This window comes from Pelodiscus sinensis, chromosome 1, assembly GCF_052426305.1.
Source record: "Pelodiscus sinensis isolate ZL-2025 chromosome 1, ASM5242630v1, whole genome shotgun sequence".
Taxonomy (NCBI): domain Eukaryota; kingdom Metazoa; phylum Chordata; order Testudines; family Trionychidae; genus Pelodiscus; species Pelodiscus sinensis.
The window spans coordinates 97561409-97587874 of record NC_143052.1 but is presented as its reverse complement, the minus strand read 5'-3'; the positions used below and the strand labels follow the sequence as shown (position 1 = coordinate 97587874).

The following is a 26466-nucleotide window of genomic DNA, read 5'->3' as shown; positions in this document are numbered from 1 at the left end:
TAGAAAAGAGGGACTAAGTCTTTTTAATCTCTCTTCATATGGGACCCGTTCCAAAACCCTAATAATTTTTGTTGCTCTTTTCTGAACCTTTTCCAATGCCAATTTTTCTGATGGAAGGTGTTCAGCCTCCTTTGAGTGCTTCAGCCACTTTTCATGGTACGTGTGTTTAGAAGAGCAAGAGATCAACATTTAGATCTCTCATTCCCTGGCAGCACTGTGGAGGCAGTCTGCTTATTTTCATTGCCTCTCCACTTTCCTTCTTTGTGGTGCTGTACAGCAACTCTTCTAGCAATAGCTAGCTCTAGAAAAATAGGAAGGTTGGGTTGGTGAACAGTAGTTGCTTTGGTTGGAAGGGATAGGTTAAAAAAGGAGTTCCTTCTCCATTATTCCCTTCTCCCATGATTTTACTCCGCCTCACTCCCCCCCTCACATACAAGAACTGTCTAATTTTAATTCATTTAATGTGGTGATGATAGGAGGAGGTGGCTCTTACTCTGGTACTTGCAGATTAAGGCAAAACAGCTAAAGGGAGAGTACACATTTTCCCATCTCTTGTTAGACAACTCACTATATTTAACCCCACCTTTTGGCTTTTCTGGGGCAGTAGTGAGAATGCATGGGTTACTTTTCTCCCCTACAAAGAAATCTTCAGCCCCCATCCCACCCACTTGTTTCTCATATAGTCCCCAGACAATTTAAAAATACTCCCAAGAGCCTAAATAAAACTAAGCAAGTGTGCTTTGTCAAAGGGTCCTGGCTGGCCTATAGCTGTGCTCCTCAATAATGCAGGAAGTTAGCCATGCTGGTTTAATTACTCAGGTTGTGTCTACACTGCACCCTTAGCTCAAAATAAGCTACGCAATTTGCTTATTTTGAGTTAATTTAGAAATAAAAGTAGCCCAGTGTCTGAGAGTCTGTAACGCTGAAATGCTGGCTGTTCTCTGGGTGGCGCTGTTGGCTGAAATGCTGGCTGTTCCCTCTGGGCGGCCCATGCTGCATGGGGAGTGCGGGGCCCAAACGGCCACTTGTGCTGCTTGCTCCCCTGCGGCGGCCCGGCTGAGCAGTGCAGAAGTCAGCCGAGTGCCACGGTGGGAGAGGAAGGGGGTGGGGCGGTGACGTACATGGCCACGTCACTGCTTTGCCTCCCACCGTGCTGCTCGGCTGACTTCTGCGCTACTCAGCCAAACCACTGCAGGGGAGCCCAAACGGCTGCTTGCTCCATTTGCTGCTCTGTGGTGGCCTGGCTGAGTGGCGCAGAAGTCAGCAGATCGCCACGGTGGGAGGTGAAGGGAGGCGGGGCGGTGACATGCGGCGTGACAGTGGCTCCAGGCCTCGCCCCCTGCCCGTGAATGTCACCGCCCCGCCCCCCTTTGCTTCCTGTCATGGCGCTCAGCTGACTTCTGTGCTGCTCAGCCAGGCTGCCGCATGGGAGCAAGTGGCGCAAGCGACCGTTTGGGCTCCGTGCTCCTCAGGCAGCACGGGGAGTGCGGAGCCCAAACAGCCGTTTGGGCTCCACGGTCCCCCAAGTGAGAGGCAGGAGGGGAAGGAGAAGAGACAGAGAGAGAGGCAGGAGGCAGAGGAGAGCTGAGAGAGAGCGAGAGAGATGGAGCAAGAGACCAGATGCTCAGGAGAGAAGACCGATGTTGAGGCGAGACCTGAAAATCCCGTCTTATGATGGGCCAATTGGCTAGTTTAGAAATAAATCGCTATTCTGAAATGTCCCTTAATTCTCGTGGAACGAGGTTTACAGGGACGTCGGAATAGTGAGCTCATTATATTTCAAAATAACGGGCTTACTTAAAAGATGCAGTCCATGTGACAGACAAGGTCTGCCCCTATGTAAAGGAAAATTCCTTACTTATTTGTGACATCTAGTACTGTCTGATGAGAAGACTCTGGGACTCAGATGCAGGTTGACACTGATAAAGCTTCCAGTGCACTGATTAGCATGCATCTCTGCTTTATAATTAACATAATGTTACATTTGTGATAATGTCCCCTTCTAGCTGCTGGCCTAGAAGAAAGGGTATATGCCTTAATATTCCTGACAGCTAATGAAAATCCCACTTTAGCCAAAGGAGGAAAAGCCTTTGTTTTCAGGTGGGAGTAAGAGCTCCAAAGTTCTGTACCCCATGCCACACATGCATGCAAGTAACCCCAAAATAATTATAACTCCCCTTGTGTCACATCACCAGCTCAGCTATTTAAATGATGCTAGTCTTAATCTCCCATTTGTCCAGTTTTCCCATAACTGCCTGGCGGCACGGGGGCAGGGCGAACCCGCAGCCAAGCAGGGGAGCGGGGCTGCGGACGTGCCCTACAGGGCAGGCTCTAGGACCGCGGCGGCTGCCATGGACAACGGCGGCGGCGACGGTGGCGCGGCTGGAAGCAGCGCGCTGTGCGCGCCAGTTCAAAGGAGCGCCGGGGAGCCAGGAGAGGGGGAGGAAGCGGGAGCTGTCCCCGCACTCTCAGCCCCAAAGCGGAGGGCCCGCGGGGTCAGAGAGCGCAGGGCACGCCGGCCTCACGGCGGCCCGGGGGCAGGGCGAACCCGCAGCCAAGCGGGGGAGCGGGGCTGCGGACGTGCCCTACAGGGCAGGCTCTAGGACCGCGGCAGCGGCGCGGCCCGAAGCGGAGCGCTGCGCGCGCCAGTTCAAAGCAGCACCGGGGAGCCAGGAAAGGGGGAGGAAGCGGGGGCCGTATTAAATCCGAACACGGGCCGCAATTGGCCCACGGGCCGGACTTTGGACATGCCTGGTCTAGGAAGAAGTACTTCAGAAAGGGATCTAGGGGTCATAGTGGACCACAAGTTAAATACAAGTCAACAGAGTGACACTGTTGCAACAAAAGCAAACATGATTCTGGAGTGCATTAAAAGGAGTGTTGTGAGCAAGACATGAGAAGGCATTCTTCCACTCTACTCTGTGATGATTAGGCCCCAATTAGAGTATTGTATCCAGTTCTGGACACCACATTTCAAGAAAGATGTGGAGAAATTGGAGAAGGTCTAGAGAAGAGCAACAAAAATGATTAAATGTCTAGAGAACATGACTTATGAAGGAAGGCTGAAGGAATTAGGTTTGTTTAGTTTAGAAAAGAGAAGATTGAGGGGGGACATGATAGCAGTTTTCAAGTATCTTCAAGTTACAAGAAGGTGGGAGAAAAATTGTTCTCCTTGGCCTCTGATGATAGGACAAGAAGCAATGGGCTTAAACTGCAGCAAGGGAGGTTTAGGTTGGACATTAGGAAAAACCTCCTAACTGTCAGGGTGGTTAAACACTGGAATAAATTGCCTAGAGATGTTGTGGAATCTCCATCACTGGAGATATTTAAGAGCAGGTTAGACAGACCTCTGTCAGGGATAGTCTAGACAGTACTGGGTCCTGCCACAAGGGCAGGGGACTGGACTCGATGACTTCTCAAGGTCCCTTCCAGTTCTAGGATTCTGTGATTAAGAACAAAGACATAAACATGCTTTTGTTTTGCTTTTTTTGTTGGCATTCATGCTGTATACATCTCCAGAGCCCAAGCAGACAAGAATTTTTTAAAAAATTACTAGGGGGCTGTGCTCCTGCTCATTGCGCTTGCCAACCCCTGTCTTGCAGGGGTAAGCAACCCCCGCTGTCCCCCGCAGCCACCAGGGAGGGCTAGGCTGTGACTGTGCCAGCCCGGGTCCCTTCTCCCTTCTCTCTGCCAGTCCGGGCCCCTTCACCACCCCCTCCAGCCCAGGCCCCTTCTCCCTCTCCCGCTGTGCCAGCCAAGGCCCCCTTCTCCATTTCCCTCCTGCTGTGCCAGCCCAAGTCCCTTCTTCCTTCCCTGCTGTGCTAGCCCAGGCCCCTTTCTCCCTCCTCCCCAGTTAGTCAGAGTCCCTTCTTTCTCCCTCCCCCGCCAACCCGGGCCCTTTCTCTCCCCCCCGCAACCGTAACCTTCTCTCTCCTCACCACGGCGCATGCCAGGCCTGGCTCTAACCCCGGCAGCCAGGGAAGGGCAGGGTTGCCTGCCTACCCTGCATGGGGCACAGTGAGGTTCAAGTAGTGATGGGCACACAGTGCTCTGGGGCACTGCAGCCCACTGAGGTGGGGAAAGCAGCAGTGCAGAGGGCCACTGACCCAACCTCTCCCCTGTGCAGTCCCACCTGCGCTGCTCACTGCCCCAGCCCTGCCCGCAGAGCCTAGAGCTGCCTGGCTGTCCAGCGGGAGCGGAGGGGAAGGAGCAGACAGGTTGGTGCAGCAGCTCTCACGGGCAACTCGGGGGTGCTTTGGCATCAGTAAGTGCACCTGCAGGGGGCAGGTGAGTCTCTGCGGAAGCAGCTGGAACTCCAGGCAGTTGGGCACCGCGCTCCAGCTCCCCAAGAGCCCGCTGCTGGCACATAAGCTCGGCTTGAGTCCCTCTCCTAGTGCCTATCGCCAGGCACCACACCCCTCGTCCCGTGGGCTGTCACGGCTGCAATGTGGGGTCTGCCGCTACTATGCCATGTTTATTAGTGTTGAAAGACCTGTGGGGTGGGGTGGCAGAAGGGGGGTAAGGGCTTGGTTTAAAATAGAAATTCCAAGTGGCAAGAAGAAGCAACGAGGTAGGGCTTGAGAGGGGGAAAGGGGAGAGAGGGAGGAGGCAGGTGGAACACCTGTCTTTCTGCAGGGAAAACTTTAATATAGAGAGAGATTTTTTCAGAACCACAACTGAATACTCCCCCCCCCCCGCCTCCTCCCCACACATTTTAAAGGAAACAAACATCAGATTTGAGTCAGCCCATTGGGGTTTGGTTTAAATCATAGTTTGGCTGCCATGCTTATCTTACCAAAGATTTATATCGCTATTTAATTTAGCTTCACATAAATAATTATAAAACACTCATGAGACTTTGCCAGCCGCTCGAATCCCACAAAGTGACCCAACCTGAAACCCTGAAGTACTGAGAAACATTCATCTCAGAGTATTTTTATAGGCCTCACTTCAAAGGGGCTGTGGTTTAAAAATATGCAGCTATTTTGGTGACCACTTGTGTGGGATAAAGTTTCCCATGGGCAATAGCAGGATTGTAATAGGACTCCACAGAGAAAGGGAGAGTTCAGGGGGAGTGCTTAACCAGCAAAAGGTGCAATCACATGCATTTTCTTGATAAAATAGGAGTCTTCATAAGGAAATGGTTTCTTTAGCTATCTTGGATTGAATTTGCAGCAGAAATTCTGCTGTGAAGACTCCTATAAAAGGATCCCTGCTTGGGAGAGAACAGGCTAGCTGCCTTTGAGTAAGGAGGACTCTGCCCATTCACTTGAGCCTAGATTTGTGTGGTTTGTTTGCCATGATTGTATCAAGACAAGTTAGTTGGAATTACTGCTGTCTGACCACCCTGTGGAATAAAAGCCTTAAGAATAGCAGAGGAGAGGCAGGAAAGACCATTAGTTAAGTTGTTCACAGTTATTGTATTAATTGAAAGTGGGTCCCTCTTTCACTTAGCCTCTACACAGCAGCTGGGAGAGATCACTTATAGCTAGAGTAGATGTACCATGCTAGCTGTGCTTGAGCTGCCATCTATAAACAGCACTGTGGCAATAGCACAGTGGACAGTAGCTTGATCTAGCTGACCAAGTACAATCTCAGAGGTCAGGCAGGCTTGGGCCTGTGGTCTAGCTTGTGCCACTGCCCATATGAGCTGTAGTCACACTGCTGTTTCTGGAATGCTAACTTGAGCAGAAGTAGTGTGTGTACATCTCTCTACCCAAGGTGTGAATTATGCATCTCAGCTCCAAGGCGCACCTTTCCTTACAAAGATCCAATTCTGGATTCTCTGTTGGCTTGTTAACTTTGTTGACTGATGCCTAAATTAAAGCCAGCCATTTTTTTTTTATGAAGTCGCTGCTCTATGTTAAGTACTTTGTTAAAATGTTGCCAAGGAAACAGTGAGGTTTGGGAAGAAGTAACTGATTTTCCTCTGTTTCATCAGAACCTGAATTTGTCTGACACTTGAGTTGAAACATGTTATTGATTTGGAATCTTAAATAGTTTTTAACCTCCCTCTTCCCTGCCTTTTAATTGCTCTCAATGTCTCTTCAATAACGTGAGGTTTCATTATGTTTTTATCTGTTCTTATCAAACACAGATTTCTTCTCCCTACTCACAGTATTTTAATACACAGAAAAATTCAACATGGGCCTATCTCATTTACTTCCTTCATTGTTTGCTAGCTCCATTAGTTCCATATCTGGAACTATCCAGACATCTATTGGGAAAATAGCACAGCAGGGCACAGAATAGGCAACAAGTTCTTGGAATGTATCACAGGCAATTTTTAAAATTGTATTTTGGAAGGTGGAGAAAGGTACGTTGGGGGCGGGGAGGGCTGATGTAGATTTGATTTTGGCAAACAGGAAGAAACTGGTTGAGAAGTTGAAAGTGGAAGGCAGCTTGAGTGAAAGTGATTGTGAAATGGCAGAGTTCATGATTCTCAGGAATGGTAGGAGGGAGAACAGCAAATAAAGACTGGATTTCAAGAAGGTAGACTTCAGCAGATTCAGGGAGTTGGTAAGTAAGCTTCCATGAGAAGAAAGTCTAAGAGTAAAAACAATTGAAGACAGTTGGCAGTTTTTCAAAGATACACTATTAAGAGTACAAGAGCAAACTATTCCACCGTGCAGGAAAGATAGAAATTTTTGCAAGAGACTACCCTGGCTTAACCAGGAGATTTTGAATACCTATAAATCAAAAAAGTTCTACAAAAAGTAGAAACTAGTGCAAATTACAAAAGATTAATATAAACAAATAACACAAGTATGTGGGGGCAAAATTAGAAAGGCTAAGGCACAAAACAAGATCAAACTAGCTACAAATACAGTTAGGCTTGCCAGATGCTGTCAACAAAAATCCTGAACATGGCAAACTTGGTTGAGGGGAAAAAAAACAAAAAACAGGAAACCAAAGTTGTTGAGCAAAACCAAAAATGGCCCCATGCTCCTCACTCCCCCGCCAGACGCAGCAGTGGAAGACTGTCCCCACCAGGCTTCCATCCACGGGAAGCAGGAAATACCGGACATTTCACGTGTCCAGTATTTTGTTTTTGTTTTTTATTTTACTGGATGGGGGACCTGAATACCGAAGTATCTGGGTAAAAACCAGACATCTGGCAACCCTAAATACAGTAAAAGCAAGAGGAAGACCAAGACCAAGGGCAGGGTAGGCCCAATACTCAGTGCAGAGGGAAAAACAAGAACAGAAAATGTGGAAATAGCAGAGGAGCTTAATGATTTATTTCAATTTTCACCAAGAATATTGATGGTGATTAGATGCTTAACTTACTGAAAGCCAGTGAAAATATGGTTGGTTCAGAAACTAAACTAGGGAAAGAGCAAATTAAAAATTACTTGAAAAAACTGTAATAGTCCTCATATCAACCAAAAGTTATTTGGAGCAGAGAGAGAAGCACCCCTCAAACGTCTTTTGGGTGGCATATAGGAAAAGATTGTGTTTATTTGTCTGATAAATTGACCTCTTTCTTTCTGATTTCCATCCTGTTTCCAATATTAGAGGATAGTCTTAACATCATCACATGTAAATACTGGGCCATGCCTTAGAGATTCACACTGTCTCGAGGCATACATGCAAAATCTCAAAGAGAAACTCTTGGAAGACCAGGGCCAAATTTTGCACTGACTAATGACCTATGGAATCAATGGGATTGATTCCACATGGCTCAAAACCAGAGCAGAATCGGGCTCACAGGAGTTAGGATGATGCTCTTTTGCTTAGCTCTTTTGCATTGGGGTAGTTTGTAAATGGCAAAGACCAAGCCAGATCCAGCTCTAACTGATGGTGAGATCGTGGCTCCAAAGTCAGACATTGAACAAGTGATTTTTGGGAGCAGTTTTCACCTCTCATGTCTCCTGGACTTTTGAAGGAAAATTTTGTGATAAACCTAACGCGCCCTGTGAAAGCCCACACCTTTGACCCACCAAAACTACTGTCCCTTCTTCCTTTAAACTCATATGTGCTATCTACAGTTATTGCTTCCAGCTCCATCATTGGTCCCCTCTATTCTGTCTATAGCTCATTGTGAAATAGTCTTCTTGACACTCATCTCACTCCTCAGGACCACTCAGAATTTGCTTCTTAAATCATCTGCCTAGCTTGTTGTCTGAGGCCATTACCCATCTTCTGACTCCATGTACAGGCTTGTCTTGGTCCAGTGCATTCAATTACAAGTTTCCAGTGCTTGCCTTTAAAGCCCAGCAAACTTGGCTTTTCCTGCTTATCTGGTATTGCTTGTTACCTTGTTCTCTCACCACTGTGCTTCTACCAGTCTCCATCACTTGTTTTCCCATTCCTCCGACGATAAACGTTGTTTGTTTTATTGTCTCATTGTCCTGACCCTCCTCTCCTATTTCTTTCCTCTTTTCCTCAGAGGGATTCTCTCTTCTTTGTCACTTGTTTGTAGAATCCCTGGCATAATGAGGCCTAGGTGCTTGATTGAGAGTTCTTCGGTACTATCATAATCGAAATAAAATAATAACTCTTCCACAAGCTTTCCTGTATCTAGCAGGAAACTCAGCTCAATTGTGAACGAGTCCACAAAACCACTACCTTCTGTTCCTTCATGTCCTGCTTCAAGGTACTTCTGTCTTGAGATCTAAGGGAATCTGCCAACTAGTAATAGCTAGGTAGATGGCTAGCAGGGATTTCTGCTTGTTCTGTTCATTGGCCTATCCTATACAGTAGACACCTAAACTTTTTACTACATCACATCTCCATTCCTTCTAGTTCATTATTATACCAACTTGTTACTACATATCTGAATTTAGATTGTAAGCTCATCCAGGCCATCTTTTGCTCTATGTTCATAACGCATTTAACACAATGGGGTCTTGATCCTGGTTGCTGTTTATATGTTACCATAATACAAAAGAATATTTCAAAAAAGAGGTAAAATTGCTAACAACTGGGAGCCTTAAAAATTTAATTGATATTGAAGCCGTTAGGATGTGTCCTAAAACTGCTTGCATTTCAAATTTCCATTGAAATTCTTCCATCACTCAAAACCAATCATGCCTTTAAATCACCAAGTTGGTCAGCTGGATTTTTCCTTTTAGCAAAGTAACAATTTCCCAGTTTAAATGAAGGATTTTCCCTGGTGTGCATTCATTCAACAGAAGCTAAAGATTATACGGAGTCTCTCTGAAAAAAGTGAACCTCTTCCCCAGCCTGAGTCAATATCAGAACTTTAGCAAGGTCAAAGGAAATGGATGACGTGTACAGTCTTTTTGGTGGCTGGACTATCAGAACCTTGAAAACAATGCTGGTGCAACTCTTCAGTGTGTCTTCAACAGAAGCTGCAAGTCTGGCCCAATGTTTTTTTTCCCCAAACACTGCAGAGTAACAAAGCCCCAAAACCTATTTTAGAAAATACTTCACAATACTACTCCCTTCATAATAAAGTAGGTTCTGCTGAAGCAGTTTGAGTGGTTCTTTATACTGAAAGACTTAATATACTTAAAACAAAAATTATTATTTCATCAGTTTATTCAGTTTCATTTTAATACTGAAAGTATTATTGTTATTAGTTTTTTAAAATCAGTGATATTTTTGGGGCTTGGAGAAGACAAGTGACAATCTTTAGCCTTCCCAGAACCAGCATCTCTAAGCTCATTTTTTTTTCTGCCATGGTAAAAATTAAACCACTTCTGAGGCTTGGATGACATGATACAGTAGTCCTGCGGCAAGGAGCATTAGCTGAATAATTCCTTCTGGCCTTTCTCTTGCTCACTGGCTTTGCTGTATTGCTGAGACTTGAAAGTGACCTGCAAACTTTTTTCTAATAAAGATAATGGAAGTTACTTGCTGAATGCCCCAAATATCAAAGAGCAGGAGGAATTCTGCTAATAATTTATTGTAAATGAACTGAAAACCCTATGAGATTGATTTGAGGATCCTGAGATTGCTCTCAATCACTATGGATACCCTAGGGCTGTGTCTACATTGGCCCCTATTCCGTAATAGGGATGCAAATGTAGCACTTTGGAATAGGCAAATCCGCGGGGGATTTAAATATCCCCCGCGGCATTTGCATTTTCATGGCTGCCGCTTTTTTCCGGCTTGTAGATAAGCCGGAGAAAAGCGCCAGTCTGGACGCGATCCTCCGGAAAATAAGCTCTTTTCCGGAGGATCTCTTATTCCTACTTCGAAGTAGGAATAAGAGATCCTCTGGAAAAGAGCTTATTTTCCGGAGGATCGCGTCCAGACTGGCGCTTTTCTCCGGCTTATCTACAAGCCGGAAAAAAGCGGCAGCCATGAAAATGCAAATGCCGCGGGGGATATTTAAATCCCCCGCGGATTTGCCTATTCCAAAGTGCTACATTTGCATCCCTATTACGGAATAGGGGCCAATGTAGACGTAGCCAGTATGTATTGCTCAGAGATATTCCAAACAATAGGAACTTCACTGCAATGATGTAGATACCCAAATGGGGTGCAGATTAATACTATATTTCATACATATTAAAAATATGGTGACCCAAGAGTGCCCAGTTTATTACAGCTCTGGTGAAGTCCTTGGAATTCTTGATATTGCAGATCTATGTGCTGTGGCTTCACAGTGACTGGGAGCTCAAAGGGCAGTATTAAGGACCAGAAATAAATTAATTTGAAAAAACAGACATCTATTGAATCCTCTTCTGCCCTTTGCTCATTGAAACAGAGTGAAATACACTTTGGGGGGCTCACTACAGAACTATATGCACCCTTTAGGTCCCACTTTAGCCCTATTTTGAGGATTTAAGTGGACTTCACTGTACATGTAGGCTTTGTACTTGCCTTTTGCATAGGATGATTTTCCCTCACTATATAACACCATCACCATGGACACCAGAAAATATGGTCCCCTGAGTAACTGACCTTAGGAGCTGGGCATGCCTGGCTAGGATTTCTTGTAAGTTGCCAAAGCATTTTAATATCCACGTTTACTTTGTGAGAGGCCCTCATCACCAAACGATTTTAACTGGGCAAGATATAATCACAGAGCTAGATTTATGAATGTGGGCAGATCTAAACTTTAGTGAGTTTTTGTCCTAAAAGAGGACTGTTCCATTTTGCTTGCCACCAGACCAGTGGAAACGGCTAAGGGGATATACCAAATCGGCATTCCTTGGTCATAGCCTCCTCCCTGGCCAATGCACCTACTTTCTAGGCTATGCTGGTCCCTATACAGTGACAGTGGGGTAATTATGGACACTTTGTGCAGTTAAAATCTCTTTCAGTAGAACTTCTGCATCAAGTACCTGCCAGTGGCATAGAGAACAGGCTCAAGTTTACTTATGTGGTTCCATGTCTCTTTAAGAGGGGTCTGGATCATTTCTTTGGAAGGAAAGTATTTCATTATTAGTTAGAAGGTACCAAGTGGCCTTGGACAACTCAGCTGAACTCCTGTGAATCAAAAAGTCATTTTTTAATGTACAGGAGTAAAGCAAGTAATTGTGTATCGCATACAGAATAAATTCAGAGTTTAGCTGTCTCAGATTTACCTTATTTTTATTTTACAGTATCATCCACCCCTGAGGCTTTGCTGAATTGAAGTATAACCTCTGGATTAGAATCCCTGAAATGTTATTGTCCCAGTATCCGTGTTGCTTACGGTGTCTTATTTTTCTTGTCTCATGACAGTCATCCGAGCCAAAGTGGTGGGGAAGAAGCTCATGAAAGATGGACCTTTTGGAACGATGCGCTACACAGTCAAGCAGACGAAGGTGCGTACGTACACAGGCACCTCATGCCAGGTTTAGCTACCAAGGCAAGGCTACTTGCTGACCACTAACATGCTTCGTTTAGGACCCAGTCCTGCTAGTTACTAAGTCCCTTCAACATCCATCATGATTAATGGGAGTGGAGGGTGGTCAGCAACTTACAGACTCACACCTTGAGAGAGGCAGTAGGCCATGCCTACCACATAATGATGTGTATTTAGAATTTTCCTTTATTCTTAACTCTTATGGTGGTAAAGATACCTGAGTGACAGCTCTGGAGACTGAAGCCCCGTTTGTCCCCAGCAGATGTGCAGGCTTCTCCACATGGCCCTACCAGTAAACTTCAGCTAGTGGGACTACCTGTCTTGGGATCAGTCTTTCAGCTTCTTCCTGCCTTGGCTTCTCTGCTGAGACTGCCAACAAGGGTGTCAGCTGGAGTGGTGGCAGTTATCATGTGGGAACTTGTCCACTCTGAGCAAACATGCTTCACAAAGTCACTCAGCAGCTTAGGGAAAGTAGTTTTCAGACACTTTCAGCTTGTGCTAGATTTAAACTGGTGACTTACAGGTAATGAAAGGTACATTTAATTGCCCTTGAGTTTTCCAGTTTTGGCCTGTCCATCCCTCACCTCCCCCTACCCCAAGCAATAGGACTAGGGTTGCAGATTTATCATGAAGTTCTTTATCATGACTCACAGAGCAGTCACAGGAAATTTTAGTCAAACCTATAGGTTTAGTAACTGATCTGGGATTGATTTTTTTAATTAAAAAAATGCCCTGACAAAGGAGGGGGCACTGACTGTTTACAGCAGCAGCCTCTGCCCCACCCCCCGGCAGACCTTAAGGCCTCTGAAGGGGAGCAGGGCCCTGAAGTATGAACCATCTGCACTTGCCATGGGCCGCTTCAGTGTCCTTTAGGGCAGGCTACGAGTTTTCCCATTGAGAGTGCTGTGCTGTGACCTGGTACATAAGGCTGAAGTACCGCTCCCTCAGACTGGGCCCTGCAGCCCTCTGTGAAAATGTGGGGGGAGGAGGGTGACCAGATCACATTTCAGTGAGTGGTGCTGTGACCCCAGATGCCAGATTGTAACACCCAGAGAAGGGTGCTGGGCTAAGCTCCATAGGATACAGGAACCAACACTGCAGGGTGAGTGTGGGACAGGCTCACCCCCAGTCTAGGGCCTTTCCTCTGTCTACACCAAAAAGGCAGCCCTCCTAGAGTCTCCATATAAGAAGTCATGGACAAACAGAAATCATAGTACCGGTGACCTTTTCTGCATCATGTCAAACCTGCATTCCTGCTCACAGCCAATACAGATTTCACTTAACCTGTTGCTTTGGCTTTTTTTTTTTTTTTTTTTTGGCCAGCTGACTCTTTGTTATGTAATGTTAAAAAATCAGCCCTAGTTTGTTTTTCTTGGCTGGAGCACTCTAGTCATAAGGCTGGTTTATGTCTTTTATAAAAGAAAAAGAACGAAAAGGCCTTGGCAGCTGTTGCAGAAATCTGAAACATATTAGACAAAATAAAGGTTGAGGAAAATGTGCCTTAACAGTAACTCTCTTTATAAGGCAGTTTTATAGCTAAGCAACAAAGCTATGAGGAGGAGACAGAAAATCTGTTTCATAAGCTATCACAAAGCCGCATAATGTTGCCAAAGTCAAGCTTAGCAGGGCCCTTTCCCTGCACTGGAATTTTTGCACTTTACCTAAGGCTGTGTCTACACTAAATGGAAGATCACTGCTGCAGCGATTGATATTCCAGAGTTTGATTTAGTCATTGTAATAAGACTAGCTAAATGGAACTCAAAGGGTGCTCCCGCTTGCTGGTACTTCTGCTTGCAGGAGGAGTAAGGGAAGTAGTATCCTGGGAGGGTATCCTGCTGTAGGGATGGCGGGGAAACTCAAATCAAGTTATGTCGGATGCATATCTTCTTTCCGTGTACCCTATGGCTATGTCTACACTGCACATTGTTGCGCAAGAAGATATGCAAATGACACGCAGCAATGAATATTGCCATGCCTTATTTGCATTCCTAATGAGCTGCCATTTTTGCGGAAGTGGCTTTTGTGCAAGGAGCTGTCTATACAGCTCCTCCTCGCACAAAAAAACCCCTCTTGCGCAGGAGCCATTCTTCCTGAAAATAAGCGGCAGAACGGCTCTTGCGCAAGGGGAGGGGAGCGGGGATTGCGCAAGAAGGAGCAGTGTAGACAGCTCCTTCTTGTTCAAAAGCCCCTTGTGCAAAAATGGCACTGTGCCTCATTTGCATATCTTCTTGCGCAACAAATGCGCAGTGTAGACGTAGCCTATGAGTGTAGACCTGGCCTCAGAGGGTGTGAAGTGCTGGAGTACTATATTTGCTTACTCTTTGTTGCAATTGTCTTTGCTTAAAAAAAAAAAGTCTGATTTTGTGCATGTGAAAGGAAGCAATCGATAACAGCTAGAGTGAGACAGTACAGCCACATCTTTCCCTTTGACAATCAAACCAGTTCTCATGGGCAGCACTCTGTGCTGTGCCAGTCCTACTGTGACATTCCCACAGCTCTCTCTTTTCACCACCCCTCCCATGCTATTCTGCATCTGCACGCTGCAGCCAGAAGCCTCGTTCTCCTTCTTAGTAGCAACCTCCTCTCTTCTAGTCCTTCACTGCGTGCTCTGCCTTCAGGTACACAGACAGATTTCAGGTATTAAGCATCTGATCTTGTGAGTGAACAGTAACTTCCCCACTAGACACGGTAAGGACAGTTAACTTCTGCCTTCTTTACCAACTACTACTAGCAAGCTCAGAATAGCACTGTTTGTCCCATGTCAGGTATTCAGAGAGTCCGATGGTTCTTGCTAAAATCCCTGACAATGATTCAGAAATATTGCCAGAGGGAGTGGGGGAGAAATCAATATAATTCAGTAGTTTCATGAAAGTCATCAAGTGCGTAGGACTCCCTTGTTCTCACAATAATGGATCCCCCCCATTTTGGCAACTGTGCACTCTGTTTTGCTGTCAGATGGCGAAGGCATTCCAGTTTTGGAATAGTGTAGCTGACATTAGTTCAGGACAAGCAGAGGTTTCCAGGAGTTGGGGTCACTGTCAGAGAGGAGAAAATTCTCTGTCTGGAATAATACAAGTTCTACCCCACTGTCAGCAAAAGAGTCCTAACGACAACAGCCTCTGGCATAGTAATACGTGATTTTGACTGGGATTTAGAGCAGTCATCTTGAAGTAGACTGTAGCAGTGTCACTGATGTTAGTTAAAAGTCTGCCTAGACATGGGAAATGCAAACCTAGACAAGGCAAGAGAGCTGAGTGGGGAAAGATGCCCCACTCATTTTTCGCTCCTTGTCTGGATTTGCATTTCCCACGTTCACATGCTGTTGCAAAAAGTCACTCAGCTGTACTCCAAAACCGTTTACATTAGGGAAACCAAACTGTAGGAGCTTTTCCTGCTCTGTTTGCATTTGCTTGTGCTGATTTATGGGGGATGGGGTCTTTGCAGCAGACATACATCACACTGACTAATACATATGTATCTATGCCAGGATTGCAAGAGGACAATTGTCTTTGCAGAAGCTGATCCCAAATATTTAGTTAGGAAACCATGTGCCCAACAAAACCCAGTGAGATTTTAATTTCAACAAGAGATGGCATGAGTTGGCACACATGTGGTTCTACTGACACTTTAGGGGAGGTACATTGTACCATATGGTTTAACCTGACCTTGGACAGGAAGGAACCCATAGCAATCAAACTGTTCCACTTAACTGGAAGGCCCTGCAGACATAAATTTCAATAAACAATCTGAGCATCGCCTTTTAAACCCTACTGTCCTTGTGCACCACTATGAGTAGAGTGCTCATTAGAAAGGTATTCAGCTGTATGCTTTTGGGGGGAGCACAAGCTGATTTAGGCCATGCTCTCACCCTAGTGATGTCCTACTGTGCCGCTGAAAGGAAAAGCTAACTAGACATCTGACTTTGCACAGTTGCCTGTAAACAGCATTCATGATAAAACTAACATGTTGGTGTTTGCTGGCCACCTTTCAGTCTTTTCCCTCCCTCCTTCTCCCCCCCCCCCCCTCCCCACCACACACACTGACAAATGAAAAATAAACAAGCCTGTGCTGAATTGTCTGGCTAACTAGGCTGAGAGTGGCATTGCTCACGTTAAGCAATTAACAGTCTAGCTTCGTATTTTGTTTTTGGCCCCCTAAAGGGCCAGCTCCCATGCTTCTGGGATGCCCCACAATTCATCATGCAACGTTCGAGCTAGACTCCCAAAGGTCCTGGATGGAGAGCATACGGCTAGCCCATAGATGCAGGACAGTGGAAAGCTTTTTTAGGCACCAAGGCTTGTAGTTTTGAAAAACTGTGTAATTATTTTATACCTTTGGAACTATTCAGAACAAACAACTTCAGGGACCAGAAAAGAAAGTAGATCAGATTTTAGTATTCTGTTTGCTCAATCCCACTGTAGCCTGGTTAAATGGGAGCAATGGCCATACACTGCTTTAAGAAAATAGCTTGTTTCATTAGCTTGCTGCTCACCTTTGACGTGAGGTAAGAGGGTGAAACAGTGGTAGTCAGACACTAGCTCTTTCTTCTAACTGACCCTCAGTTAAAGTTCACAGGGGAAAATAATCCAGTTACAGGCACCACCGTACTAAATTAATCATCAAACAAGAGGAACCGGATGATTTGTGTATGCTTTTCTGTGGTAGAGTTCCATCTAACCCCCAAGAATGGGGTTTGCTAATGGGAGTGCTGACACAACCGGAACTTGTGCAGCAGTAGCAGGCACTGCCATGCAATGCCATTAATACTTTACCCCCTGCCACTAGATTTCCTAAAATACACAGCTGTAGCGACAGGAGGACGGTGAGGGTAGCAGTTGAGAGAGGCTAGCTTATGGCTGACTTTCTTCTACTAGTCTAATGGTACTTGCAGAGTATTTTATATATCCAGAAATGCTGCTTGAGATTTATTTATTTTTGGGGAAAAGGGTCCTTTAGAGAAAACTTCCCTCTCACATAATTTCTCACAGGTTTGCACTCCCTCCCCAACGTCTCCATGTTACAGTGACTCTCCCTTCAGTTGAAAGGGATTGGCTGGGGCCTATCAGTACTGCTCCTAGAACAGTGGTAGGCAACCTGTGACCCAAGGGCCACAAGTGGCTCATTGGGGTTCTATGTGTGGCCCTCGAGACATTTTGTTTACCATTGTCCATGTGCAGGATTGCCAGAATCTGCTGGTTTTCAGCTGTTTAGTTCCTTTCCTATCGGTATTACAGAAGTGACAAGCACTTAAAGCAAGGGCACATGAAGTGAGAGGTGCATTCATTGCATATAATTGCACTTCCTCTGTGTCCAATCAGAGTGCTGCTACAGTTCAGTTGGCACACCCCATAAATTTTAGGTATGCAAGTGCAGTTAGCAAAGCTACCCTGTTCCAGGAGACCATCTTGGTTACAACACTCTTGCAGCCCACGGAGAATAAGGAGGGTCACTCATGCAGCCCATTCACTAGTCTAGGGGTACGTCTAGACTACATGCCTCTGGCGACAGAGGCATGTAGATTAGGGTACCGGACATAGTAAAATGAAGCGGCGATTTAAATAATCGCCGCTTCATTTACATTTACATGGCTGCCGCGCTGAACCGACAAACAGCTGATCAGCTGTTTGTCGGCTCAGTGCGATAGTCTGGACGCTCCCCTGCCGACATCAAAGGTATTTATCGACCACCTAGGTATGACTCCTGGGATGAGGCATACCTGGGTGGTCGACAGATACCTTTGATGTCGGCAGGGGAGCGTCCAGACTATCGCGCTGAGCCGACAAACAGCTGATCAGCTGTTTGTCGGCTCAGCGCGGCAGCCATGTAAATGTAAATGAAGCGGCGATTATTTAAATCACCACTTCATTTTACTATGTCCGGTACCCTAATCTACATGCCTCTGGCGACAGAGGCATGTAGTCTAGACATACCCTAGGTTGTCCCTCACTGACCTAGAATCAGCTGGAGGAGTCATTGAAGTGTGAGGTGAAGTATTTCTCCAGGGGCTAAGCATGCTGCTTTTTGCAGCATTTCCAGTCCCTGTTGATTTCTTGACCAAGGATTCCCTTACACACAAGAAGTGAACCTAAGCCTCATCTGTAGTGCAGTATCATTTGTTACCTGTTAAGAACCTATGATGTGCTTAGTACTATCCAAAAGCACACAGTCCCCATTGTTAGAGTTGATACCATCCAAGACATGACACCCATTGCTATGGTATCTAAGTGCCCTCTATCTTTAATGTATTCTCATTGCACTCCTGTGATGTTTAGATGTTATCCTCATTTTAGAAATGAGGAAGGGAGGCAGAGGGAGATTATGTACCTTATGCAAAGTCACAAGAAATCTGTGGAGGAGCAGTCAATTAAACCCCAGTCTCCTAATTGCCTAGGTTAGTGCCCTAACTTCTGGACCATCTACAGCATACATCAGGAAGTCTAATTATTTCGCTTGGAGACAAACAAAATTGCTAAGATAACACCATGTGAATGAGGCAAGGTGTGCTAGGGTCAACTATTTAATGTGAGGCTTATGCTCAGTTAAGTATACGCTTGCATATTTCAAGTATGATTCTTACATTTCTGCTGGTATGGAATGATTAACTTTAAAACAAAATCCTTTCCTCACATAGTTGTCAGGCATAATTAGAAGTAAAACTGGAGAATAGCAGCTCTTGGAATGCTTTATGCAGTTTTGCTGTTATATATTAACAGTACTGCTGGATCACCACAGTAATCAGTGAAATATACATATGGAGAGGAAAGACGGTGACAGGTTTGTCACCCAGTGTGCTGGTCGTGCCACTAAGCCAGTCAGTTTGCCCTCGGGGGCACCCCACCACCCTGTCTTGCTGGGCCAGAAGCTCTGGTCTCCCCTAGTCAAGGCATAGAATTGGGGTAATAGCCTCCACAGCAGAGCAACACACACTGAACCAGCTCAGCTGTGGGAGGATGCAACTATAAGGCTGCACTCAGGAACACAGCTCCAAAGTGGAACAAAACCCCAAATAAATCTGGCTTACTCCATATAAAAGTTTTATACACAGCTCATAAAGTCAGCTGCCTTTATCAATGAAAGAGAAATGCAGTGGTTTTGCTCTCCTTCCCTCCCCCAGTTACAATTATTTACATTGGGCTTGATAACAGACAAAAGAGTCTTTATCAAGTATAAACTGGAGGATTTAAATTATTTCAAGTGAAAACAGAGAGATCAAATTTACTAAGCCAAAATAAAACAGCCAGCTAATCCTAATACACTAGGACATTTATTGCATGCAAATTCTTACCTTAACAGTTGCTATAATCATCTTTTTCACAAGCTAGGCAACCTCCTACCTTGGGCCCGATCCTTCCTCCTGGTCAGTCTCCTGGGCTATGTCTAGACTACATTCCTCTGTCAAAAGAGGAATGTAAATGAGGCAAATTAAAAGTGCAAATGAAGCACGGATTTAAATATCCTGTGCTTCATTTGCATATTCGCATCCAAGCGCTTTTTTGAAAAGGGTTTTTTGAAAGTTAAAGCGCAGTCTTGATGGGGTTCTTTTTTTAAAAAAAAAAAAAAAAACCAACCTTTTTTCAAAAGAACCAGAACCCCATCTAGACTGTGGTTTCACTTTCAAAAAAACCCTTTTTTGAAAAAGCGCTCGGATCTGAATATGCAAATGAAGCACGGGCTATTTAAATCTGTGCTTCATTTGCACTTTCAATTTGCTTCATTTGCATTCCTCTGTCAAAAGAGGAAAGTGGTTTAGACACGCCCCTGGAGTCTGGCCACCGCCCCCTGGTTTCTTTTCCCCACCTTTATATCCCTTTCACTCAAGTCAAGAATTCTTTGTGTTATGTTCAAATTTTTCTCCTACTGAGTGGAAAAGTACCAGATCCAAAATGGGTTCCAGCCTCATGTGGCCTCACCACATGTCTTTGTATGACCAACAACAATTTGAGCTTACAGGAAATGCAAACCCATTTACAGATCATTGTCTTGAACACCAGAGCATTATGTCTCTGGAGTAATAGTAATGGCTCTCCTTTGCACATTTAGAATTATAAACAGATCCACACTTCATATTTCTAACTTCACCTACAAGAATGACACATGCACAGAAATAAAATATACACATTCAGCAGAGTATAATTTTAAAAATGATATATTACATGATGAATTTTGCCTACAGCATCTTTGAGTTATGCATATTCATAAGCCAATTTTCATAAAGTATGGGGGGGCATGATAAAAAGAAACAGAAAAGTCCCTGGATAACCCAGGAGATAGTTTTATCTTAAAGCATAGTAAGATTTTTGTTTAATGTGTTTATAAATGAGAGCTGGCAGCAGTGGTCTAGCCTAGGTCAAAGTCTATTCAAGAACAGGAATTTTTCCATTGATTTCAGTGGGCTTTTGTTTAGGCCCAAAATGAAAGTGGTGGCCTCGGTGAATTTTAAGAAAGAACTTAGTTAAGGAGAAATGTGAGTGAACAATTAATTTAGACGTGTGCCAAAATCATAGAGGAGTTGTAGGAACAGGGTATATATATGCAGCATGGGAGAAGGTACCCAGAACACTTCCTAGTTGACACAGTTACAAAAATGCATAGCTTTGGGGTTTGTTTTGCTTAGGTATTTCCAATTATAAAAGGAAGGGGGGAGAAATGTCAAGCTAGCAAAACTGGTGTCTTAATGATGATGCAATAGAAAGATGGGGGTAAGGAAAGGATAGTGGCAGACCTAGAAGAGACAGTGAGGTTAAATGCATTGAGCACCTACTTGTGAACCTAAGTTCCAATGAGTATTTGATATCAATTAAGTTTTATAGACTTGGACAAGTAGGGAAAAACGTCATGACACCTGCGATTTACCTAATTCTCCAGTGTTTCTGTCTAAATTTTGGCCACCTGTACAAGTGGCCAAAAAATCTGAAAAATGTCATGAATAATTTTTGTTGTTGACATTTTCAGGAAAATGGTCATTGAAATGACAAAAAAGACCAGCTTTAATTTTCATTCTAAGGGGTTATTTAATCCACATGACACACTTCAGCATGATAGGTAGTTTAGTTTTAAGAGTGCTGTTGATCCACACTGGGCACGGTCAAAGAATTTCTGCCCAATTTCAAATCCATTTGAACATAATGGGGTTTCCACTTACAAGAGAATGTGGGGGTAAGGTTCAGAGTAGATGGTAGAGAAATTCTACAGAAATAATACTCTGGTGTTAATATCATCAGTATGGTACCCATTTGCACTAGTTTGTGGGGAGGGCTGGTTTCTTAAGCTTTGCTTCAGCTAGAGAAATATTAAGACCCAACTGAAGTCAGGGGGTATGTCTACACTACCCCCCTAGTTCAAACTAGGGGGGTAGTGTAGACATACCCAGAGAGAGTTGGAATGCTTAACAGCCAAAAATCAGGGTTTGAGGCAAGTTTCTCAAATTGGGTATCTAAAATGGAAACCTCCTAGATAATAGAGACTGGAAAATGTGGGCCTTATATATTTCAAAATACAATCTCCCTAAATGAGATTCACAGGCACATTTTGTAGCTTCCCCCGGGAATAGTTTAGGATGTCTGTAAACCTTGGAAGTCCATGAGATGTGGCCACTCCTGGTCAGAAATGAGGTGAAGTTGTTATAGATGAAGATACTGATGTATTTGCAGACGTGGGGGGAGGATTGTAAATCACACACCTACAGTATGCCAGAGTCCAGCTAATACCATCAGTTTCTCACATTCATGAGCACTACAGTTTGATACCCAGAACCACAACTTATAATACCATTAAGTAATCCAAAGGAAATTCCAGCAGCGTGCTGAAAAACTATCCTCCTTACAGTCTAACACATCTTTCATTATTCCTTTAGATGTACAGGGGCTTTGACAAGATGCCACAAGTTCAATATATCTACACAGAAGCCTCTGAGAGTCTTTGTGGGGTCAAGCTAGAGGTCAACAAGTACCAGTATCTGATTACAGGTAAGGGACCAGTGGGATTTATTATCAGGACCTCTTTACTGTCTGTCTGTCTGTCCATATGTAACCTACATATCTACTGGGTGTGGTTCACTGTCCCATGTAGCAGCATTTAGACCACTTACAGAGAAAAAGAATAAGGGTACGTCTACACTACAGCGCTAGTTCGAACTAACTTAGTTCGAATTAGTTAACTAGAACTAAAAACTAGTTCGAATTAGCGTTTTGCTAATTCGAACTAGCAAGTCCACATTGAGTGGACTCTGAACAGGGCTTAAGGATGGCCGGAAGCAGTGCCGGCAGGGCATCAGAGGAGGACTTAGAGCGTGGAGATGCTGTCTCAGGCTAGCCGAGGGCTGCGCTTAAAGGGTCCCGAACCCCACCCCGGACAGACAGTTCTAAGGGGTGCCCCGCTTGAAAACCAGTCCTGGCTTGGAGTGCCCGGAGTGCCCACACTGGGCACATCACACCACTCGGCCATCAGCCCGGCTGCACTTGCCGCAGGCTGCCATCTGGGGAGAGGGGGCAATTGGGGGGCTGCAGGAGAGCTTCCACCCCCAGAAGCCCGCAGAGCCAGCCCAGTCCTCTCCATCGGGGGCGCGTACCCCATTCCTCCCTCACCTCCTTCCACTTACCCTTCCCTAGCCCCTTTTCTTGATGTACAAAATAAAGGACAATTGTGTTCAAAAATGGAATCTGTCTTAATTGAACAAAACGGGGGGAGACTGGGAAAAGGAGGTGGGAGAGGGGAAGAGAGAGGCTGGGAGAGGGGAGGGCAACTAACATGATTAGGGGTTGGGAACAGGTCCCAGATGAAGAGAGGCTACAGAGACTGGGACTGTTCAGCTTAGAAAAGAGGAGACGGAGGGGGGACAGAATAGAGGTCTTTAAAAGCAGGGTTTGGGTGGAGAGGGTGCATTCAGAAAAGTTCTTCATGAGTTCCCATAAAGAAGGACTAGAGGACACCAAAGGAAAGGAATGGGTAGCAGGCTTCAAACTAGTAAGAGAAAGTTGTTCTTCAGAAAGCAAATAGTTAACCTGCGGAACTCCTTGCTGCAGGAGGCTGTGAAGGCTGGAACTAGAACAGAGTTGAAAGGGAAGTGAGATCAAGTCATGGAGGTTGAGTCCATGGAGTAGTCTTAGCCAGGGGGTAGGAGTGGTGTCCCAGCCCAAAGTTTATGGAAGACAGGAGAGGGATGGCACGAGACAAATGGCTTGGTCACTGTCTTCGGTCCATCCCCTCCAGGGTCCCTAGGGTTGGCTGCTGTCGGCAGACAGGCTACTGGGCTAGATGGACCTTAGGTCTGACCCAGGACGGCCATTGTAAGCTCAGGGCTCAGGGTCGGGGGGTCTCAGTGGACCCCCTTGATTTTCATGCACACCTGCTCTTGGGTGGCCAGGCTGGCAGCTCTCCTGCCCTAGCCGGCCACTTTCCTGTGCCTTGTGCGGCGATCGTGGACGAGGTCCATGATGTCCGCACTAGCCCAGGAAGGTGCCCGCCTCTTGCGGTCCAGGGCAAGCTCCCGGGAGCCGCCAGCCTGGTCTCGGGAAGAGGGGGTGGGCTGGGGGACATCGGGTGGGTGGCTCTGTGCCATGCCAGGTGCAGGGTCTGCTGGCTGGGTGCTGGCAGGCTTGCACCTGGCACGGGCACCGTAGCCAGCCCGTGACCCTTTAAGGGGTCCGGAGCCGGGAGGGGGGCATAGAGTTTCCCTGGTGTTGGCCAGAGTGGCCACCAGGGAAACCTGGGGAGGGCTAGCCTCCCACTAGTTCGAATTAAGGGGCTACACACCCCTTAATTCGAACTAGCTAGTTCGAGCTAGGCTTAATCCTCGTAAAATGAGGTTTACCTAGTTCGAACTAAGTGCTCCGCTAGTTCGATTCAAATTCGAACTAGCGGAGCGCTAGTGTAGCGCCTAGGAAAGTTAGTTCGAACTAACGTCCGTTAGTTCGAACTAACTTTTCAGTGTAGACATACCCTGAGCGTGCTCTATTGCCTTAGTTGAAAAACCACTGGCTTTTAGCTCAGGCTGTAGAGGCTCATGCACTAAGCTCCAGAAGTCCCAGGTTTGGTTTTGCCTGTTCATGTTACAAGTATACTTCCCAGACATTCACATTGAATGGGTGCAGGTAGGTCAACTCTATAAGCAGTTTCTTAAAGACAATGTATGTCTGCTCTCTCCTATTTACAAACCATATAGGAACAAACATTTTTGTGGCTATTAATCCATAACTCAGCATAGTACAGACCAGTGTGATTAGAAACAACTAGGCACTGGCTTAGCTGAGCTAGAAATTGAAAAGCCCATTGGAACCAAGGAGTTGTTAAGATGAGGGTGCAAAGAGAATTTGGTCAGAGCACATGCCAAGTCCTGTTTCTCTAAGGTGCCAGCACACCTATACCTTGCCCTGCTATGGAGGGGAACATGATGGTGATGGTCTCCCAACTGCTGAGGAGAATTCTCACAGCTGGTACAAAGCTTCCAACTTGTGGAAGTCCAAAGTCTTGCCCACTAACCTCATGACTAATAGAACAAAATAAGCTGGACTATGACTAAAGGCATACACATGGGATTGGGAACATTAGCAGGCCCAAGAAATTAACTGACTGACCTGAGAAGAACTAATTTGTGTCCCTTTCTGTGTTTTCCAGGTCGGGTGTATGAAGGAAAGGTTTATACTGGCTTGTGTAACTTGTATGAAAAATGGGACCGATTGACCTTATCGCAGCGCAAAGGACTAAATCATCGTTACCACCTTGGTTGTGGCTGCAAGGTCTGTATTGCATTCACTTAGATGCAATTAAAAGCCTAGTTCTAGACCTGGGCTCATTGTAGCTCAATCCACCTGCATTACTGCTATCAGGGAAGGAATAAAAGGGCAAGAGTTTTGTTGGTTTTGGGCTTTTTTACAAAAGAGAAAAGGCAACACATTTTGCTTCCTTGCTGATTTCACAACATAATGAACACATTAAAAATTTCTCCCTGTGCCTTCTCTGAACTTTTTTTGGTATAATTTGGGGGTGGGAGCGAATTTATGACAATTTCACAGAAATTTTGCAGATGAGTTAATTGTGTGGAGGGCTGCTGAGAAAATGTGCCAAGCTTTCCCCCCCAAAAAACAGTTTGAGCGGTTAAAAGCTCAGAACTTTAAGAATTAGCACTCAATCCCCATCCTGCAAATACTTAGGCACATGTTTGACCCTAAACCAGAGGTTCCAAATCTATGGGGCACAGTGATAAGGTTATCCCCGGGACACAGAGACCTAATGGAGCCAGGCTGAAAAGCTGGAGTGAAGAGAGAGTTCTGTCTGGCCCTCAGTACATTTAAATTACGGAGTCACAGAGGGGTAGGTCCCGGACTTGGCACAAGCTGGGACAGAGTCGGGCTGCCTGCCCGCCCAGCTCATAGTACATTTAAACTAGAGAGCTGCAGTGGGGTGTAGGTCCTGGACCCGGTGTGGACCGGGACAGCCCGGCTGGAGCAGCCTCTGTCTGTGGCCAGCTTGGACTGCAGCAGTCAGAGACTGCTGTGTGGCAGTAGCCCCTGTCCACAGGATCCCAGCAAACAGGGGCTGTTGCCAGAGCAGCCTCTATCCATGGCCAGGGGCTGCTTCGCAGCAGCCTTCCCCTGTCTCCCGCCCCCCCCCCTCCCCCCCGCAAGTGGTCAACTAAATTAACTGATAAGCCCAGGCCAACTACTCACTTACATCCCTAGTATAGGATACTTCTCCCCGATTAACCCTGTTGAAAAGAGAGGAGTATGCATGATACATGAATTTCTGGAGTGGAGCTCAGCAAAAATAGTTTGGGAACCTTTGGATTACAAATAATGGGAGGGGAAAAGATGAAGGGAGGTGTGATGAATTCTGTGAATGGTAAAGTGGGCATGACTGGAAATGTTTGTGCATCACTGTTCTAAGCACACGGACAGTACCATTGATGTTAATGGTACAGGCAGTCCCCGACTTACGTGGATCCGACTTACGTGGGATCCCTAGATACGAACGGGGTGAGGCAACTCCCGCACATGGGTCCTAGGATCCTCCTCCTCCTCGGGCCAGCTCCGACTGGGGTCCCGCAGAGCTGCCGGGCAGAGGAAAAGTGCCTCCCCACGCCCGCTGCCTCCCCCCACCCCCCTGCCAGCAACAGGCTGCCCCCTCCCCTGAGCAACAGGCTGCCGAACAGACAAAAGCAGCCTCTCTGCCCCTCCTCCCCTCTATACATGCCGGGCTCCCTGAGCGCAGCAGCGTCCCCGGGGCTCGCTCACCTGGGTCCTAGAATCCACCTTCTCCTCCTCTTCGGCCGGCTCCAACTGGCCTCTGCCTGCAGCAGCTGGCCACAGGGACAGGGATCCCACAGAGCTGCCGGGCAGAGGAAAAGTGCCTCCCCACGCTCGCTGCCCCCCCCCCCCCCCCATGGCCTCGCATCCTGCACGCCTCCCCCTTCCCCCCCTGCCAGCAACAGGCTGCCCCCTCCCCTGAGCAACAGGCTGCCGAACAGCAGACAAAAGCAGCCTCTCCGCCCCTCCTCCCCCTATACATGCTGGGCTCCCTGGGCAAACAAAGACTCCACCAAAACAAACAAAGTGCTGGCCTCATTGTGTTAGCAAAAAAAGGACCCTCCTCCTAGAACCCTGGGTGGTGTGTGGAAATAAAGCTATTAGCTCAAAGCATGGTTCAGAGCTGTTTGGTATTTGATGAGTTACTCCTTTAGTCCTGAGTTTGTCACAGGGACAGAA

The 26466-nt window shown here is 46.1% G+C and overlaps 2 protein-coding genes across 5 annotated transcripts in view; one reads left to right on the top strand and one right to left on the bottom strand.

Annotated features, from left to right (window-relative positions):
• The window catches only part of SYN3 (synapsin III), a 382630-nt gene that overhangs the window by 170090 nt on the left and 186074 nt on the right, over window positions 1-26466 (bottom strand). The window lies entirely within an intron of this gene.
• The window catches only part of TIMP3 (TIMP metallopeptidase inhibitor 3), a 59669-nt gene that overhangs the window by 27762 nt on the left and 5441 nt on the right, over window positions 1-26466 (top strand). The window contains exons 2-4 of the mRNA XM_006137972.5: window positions 11644-11726; window positions 21621-21732; window positions 24380-24501. Of these exons, the coding sequence (XP_006138034.1) occupies window positions 11644-11726; window positions 21621-21732; window positions 24380-24501 (317 nt within the window). The remainder of the gene's footprint in view (window positions 1-11643; window positions 11727-21620; window positions 21733-24379; window positions 24502-26466) is intronic.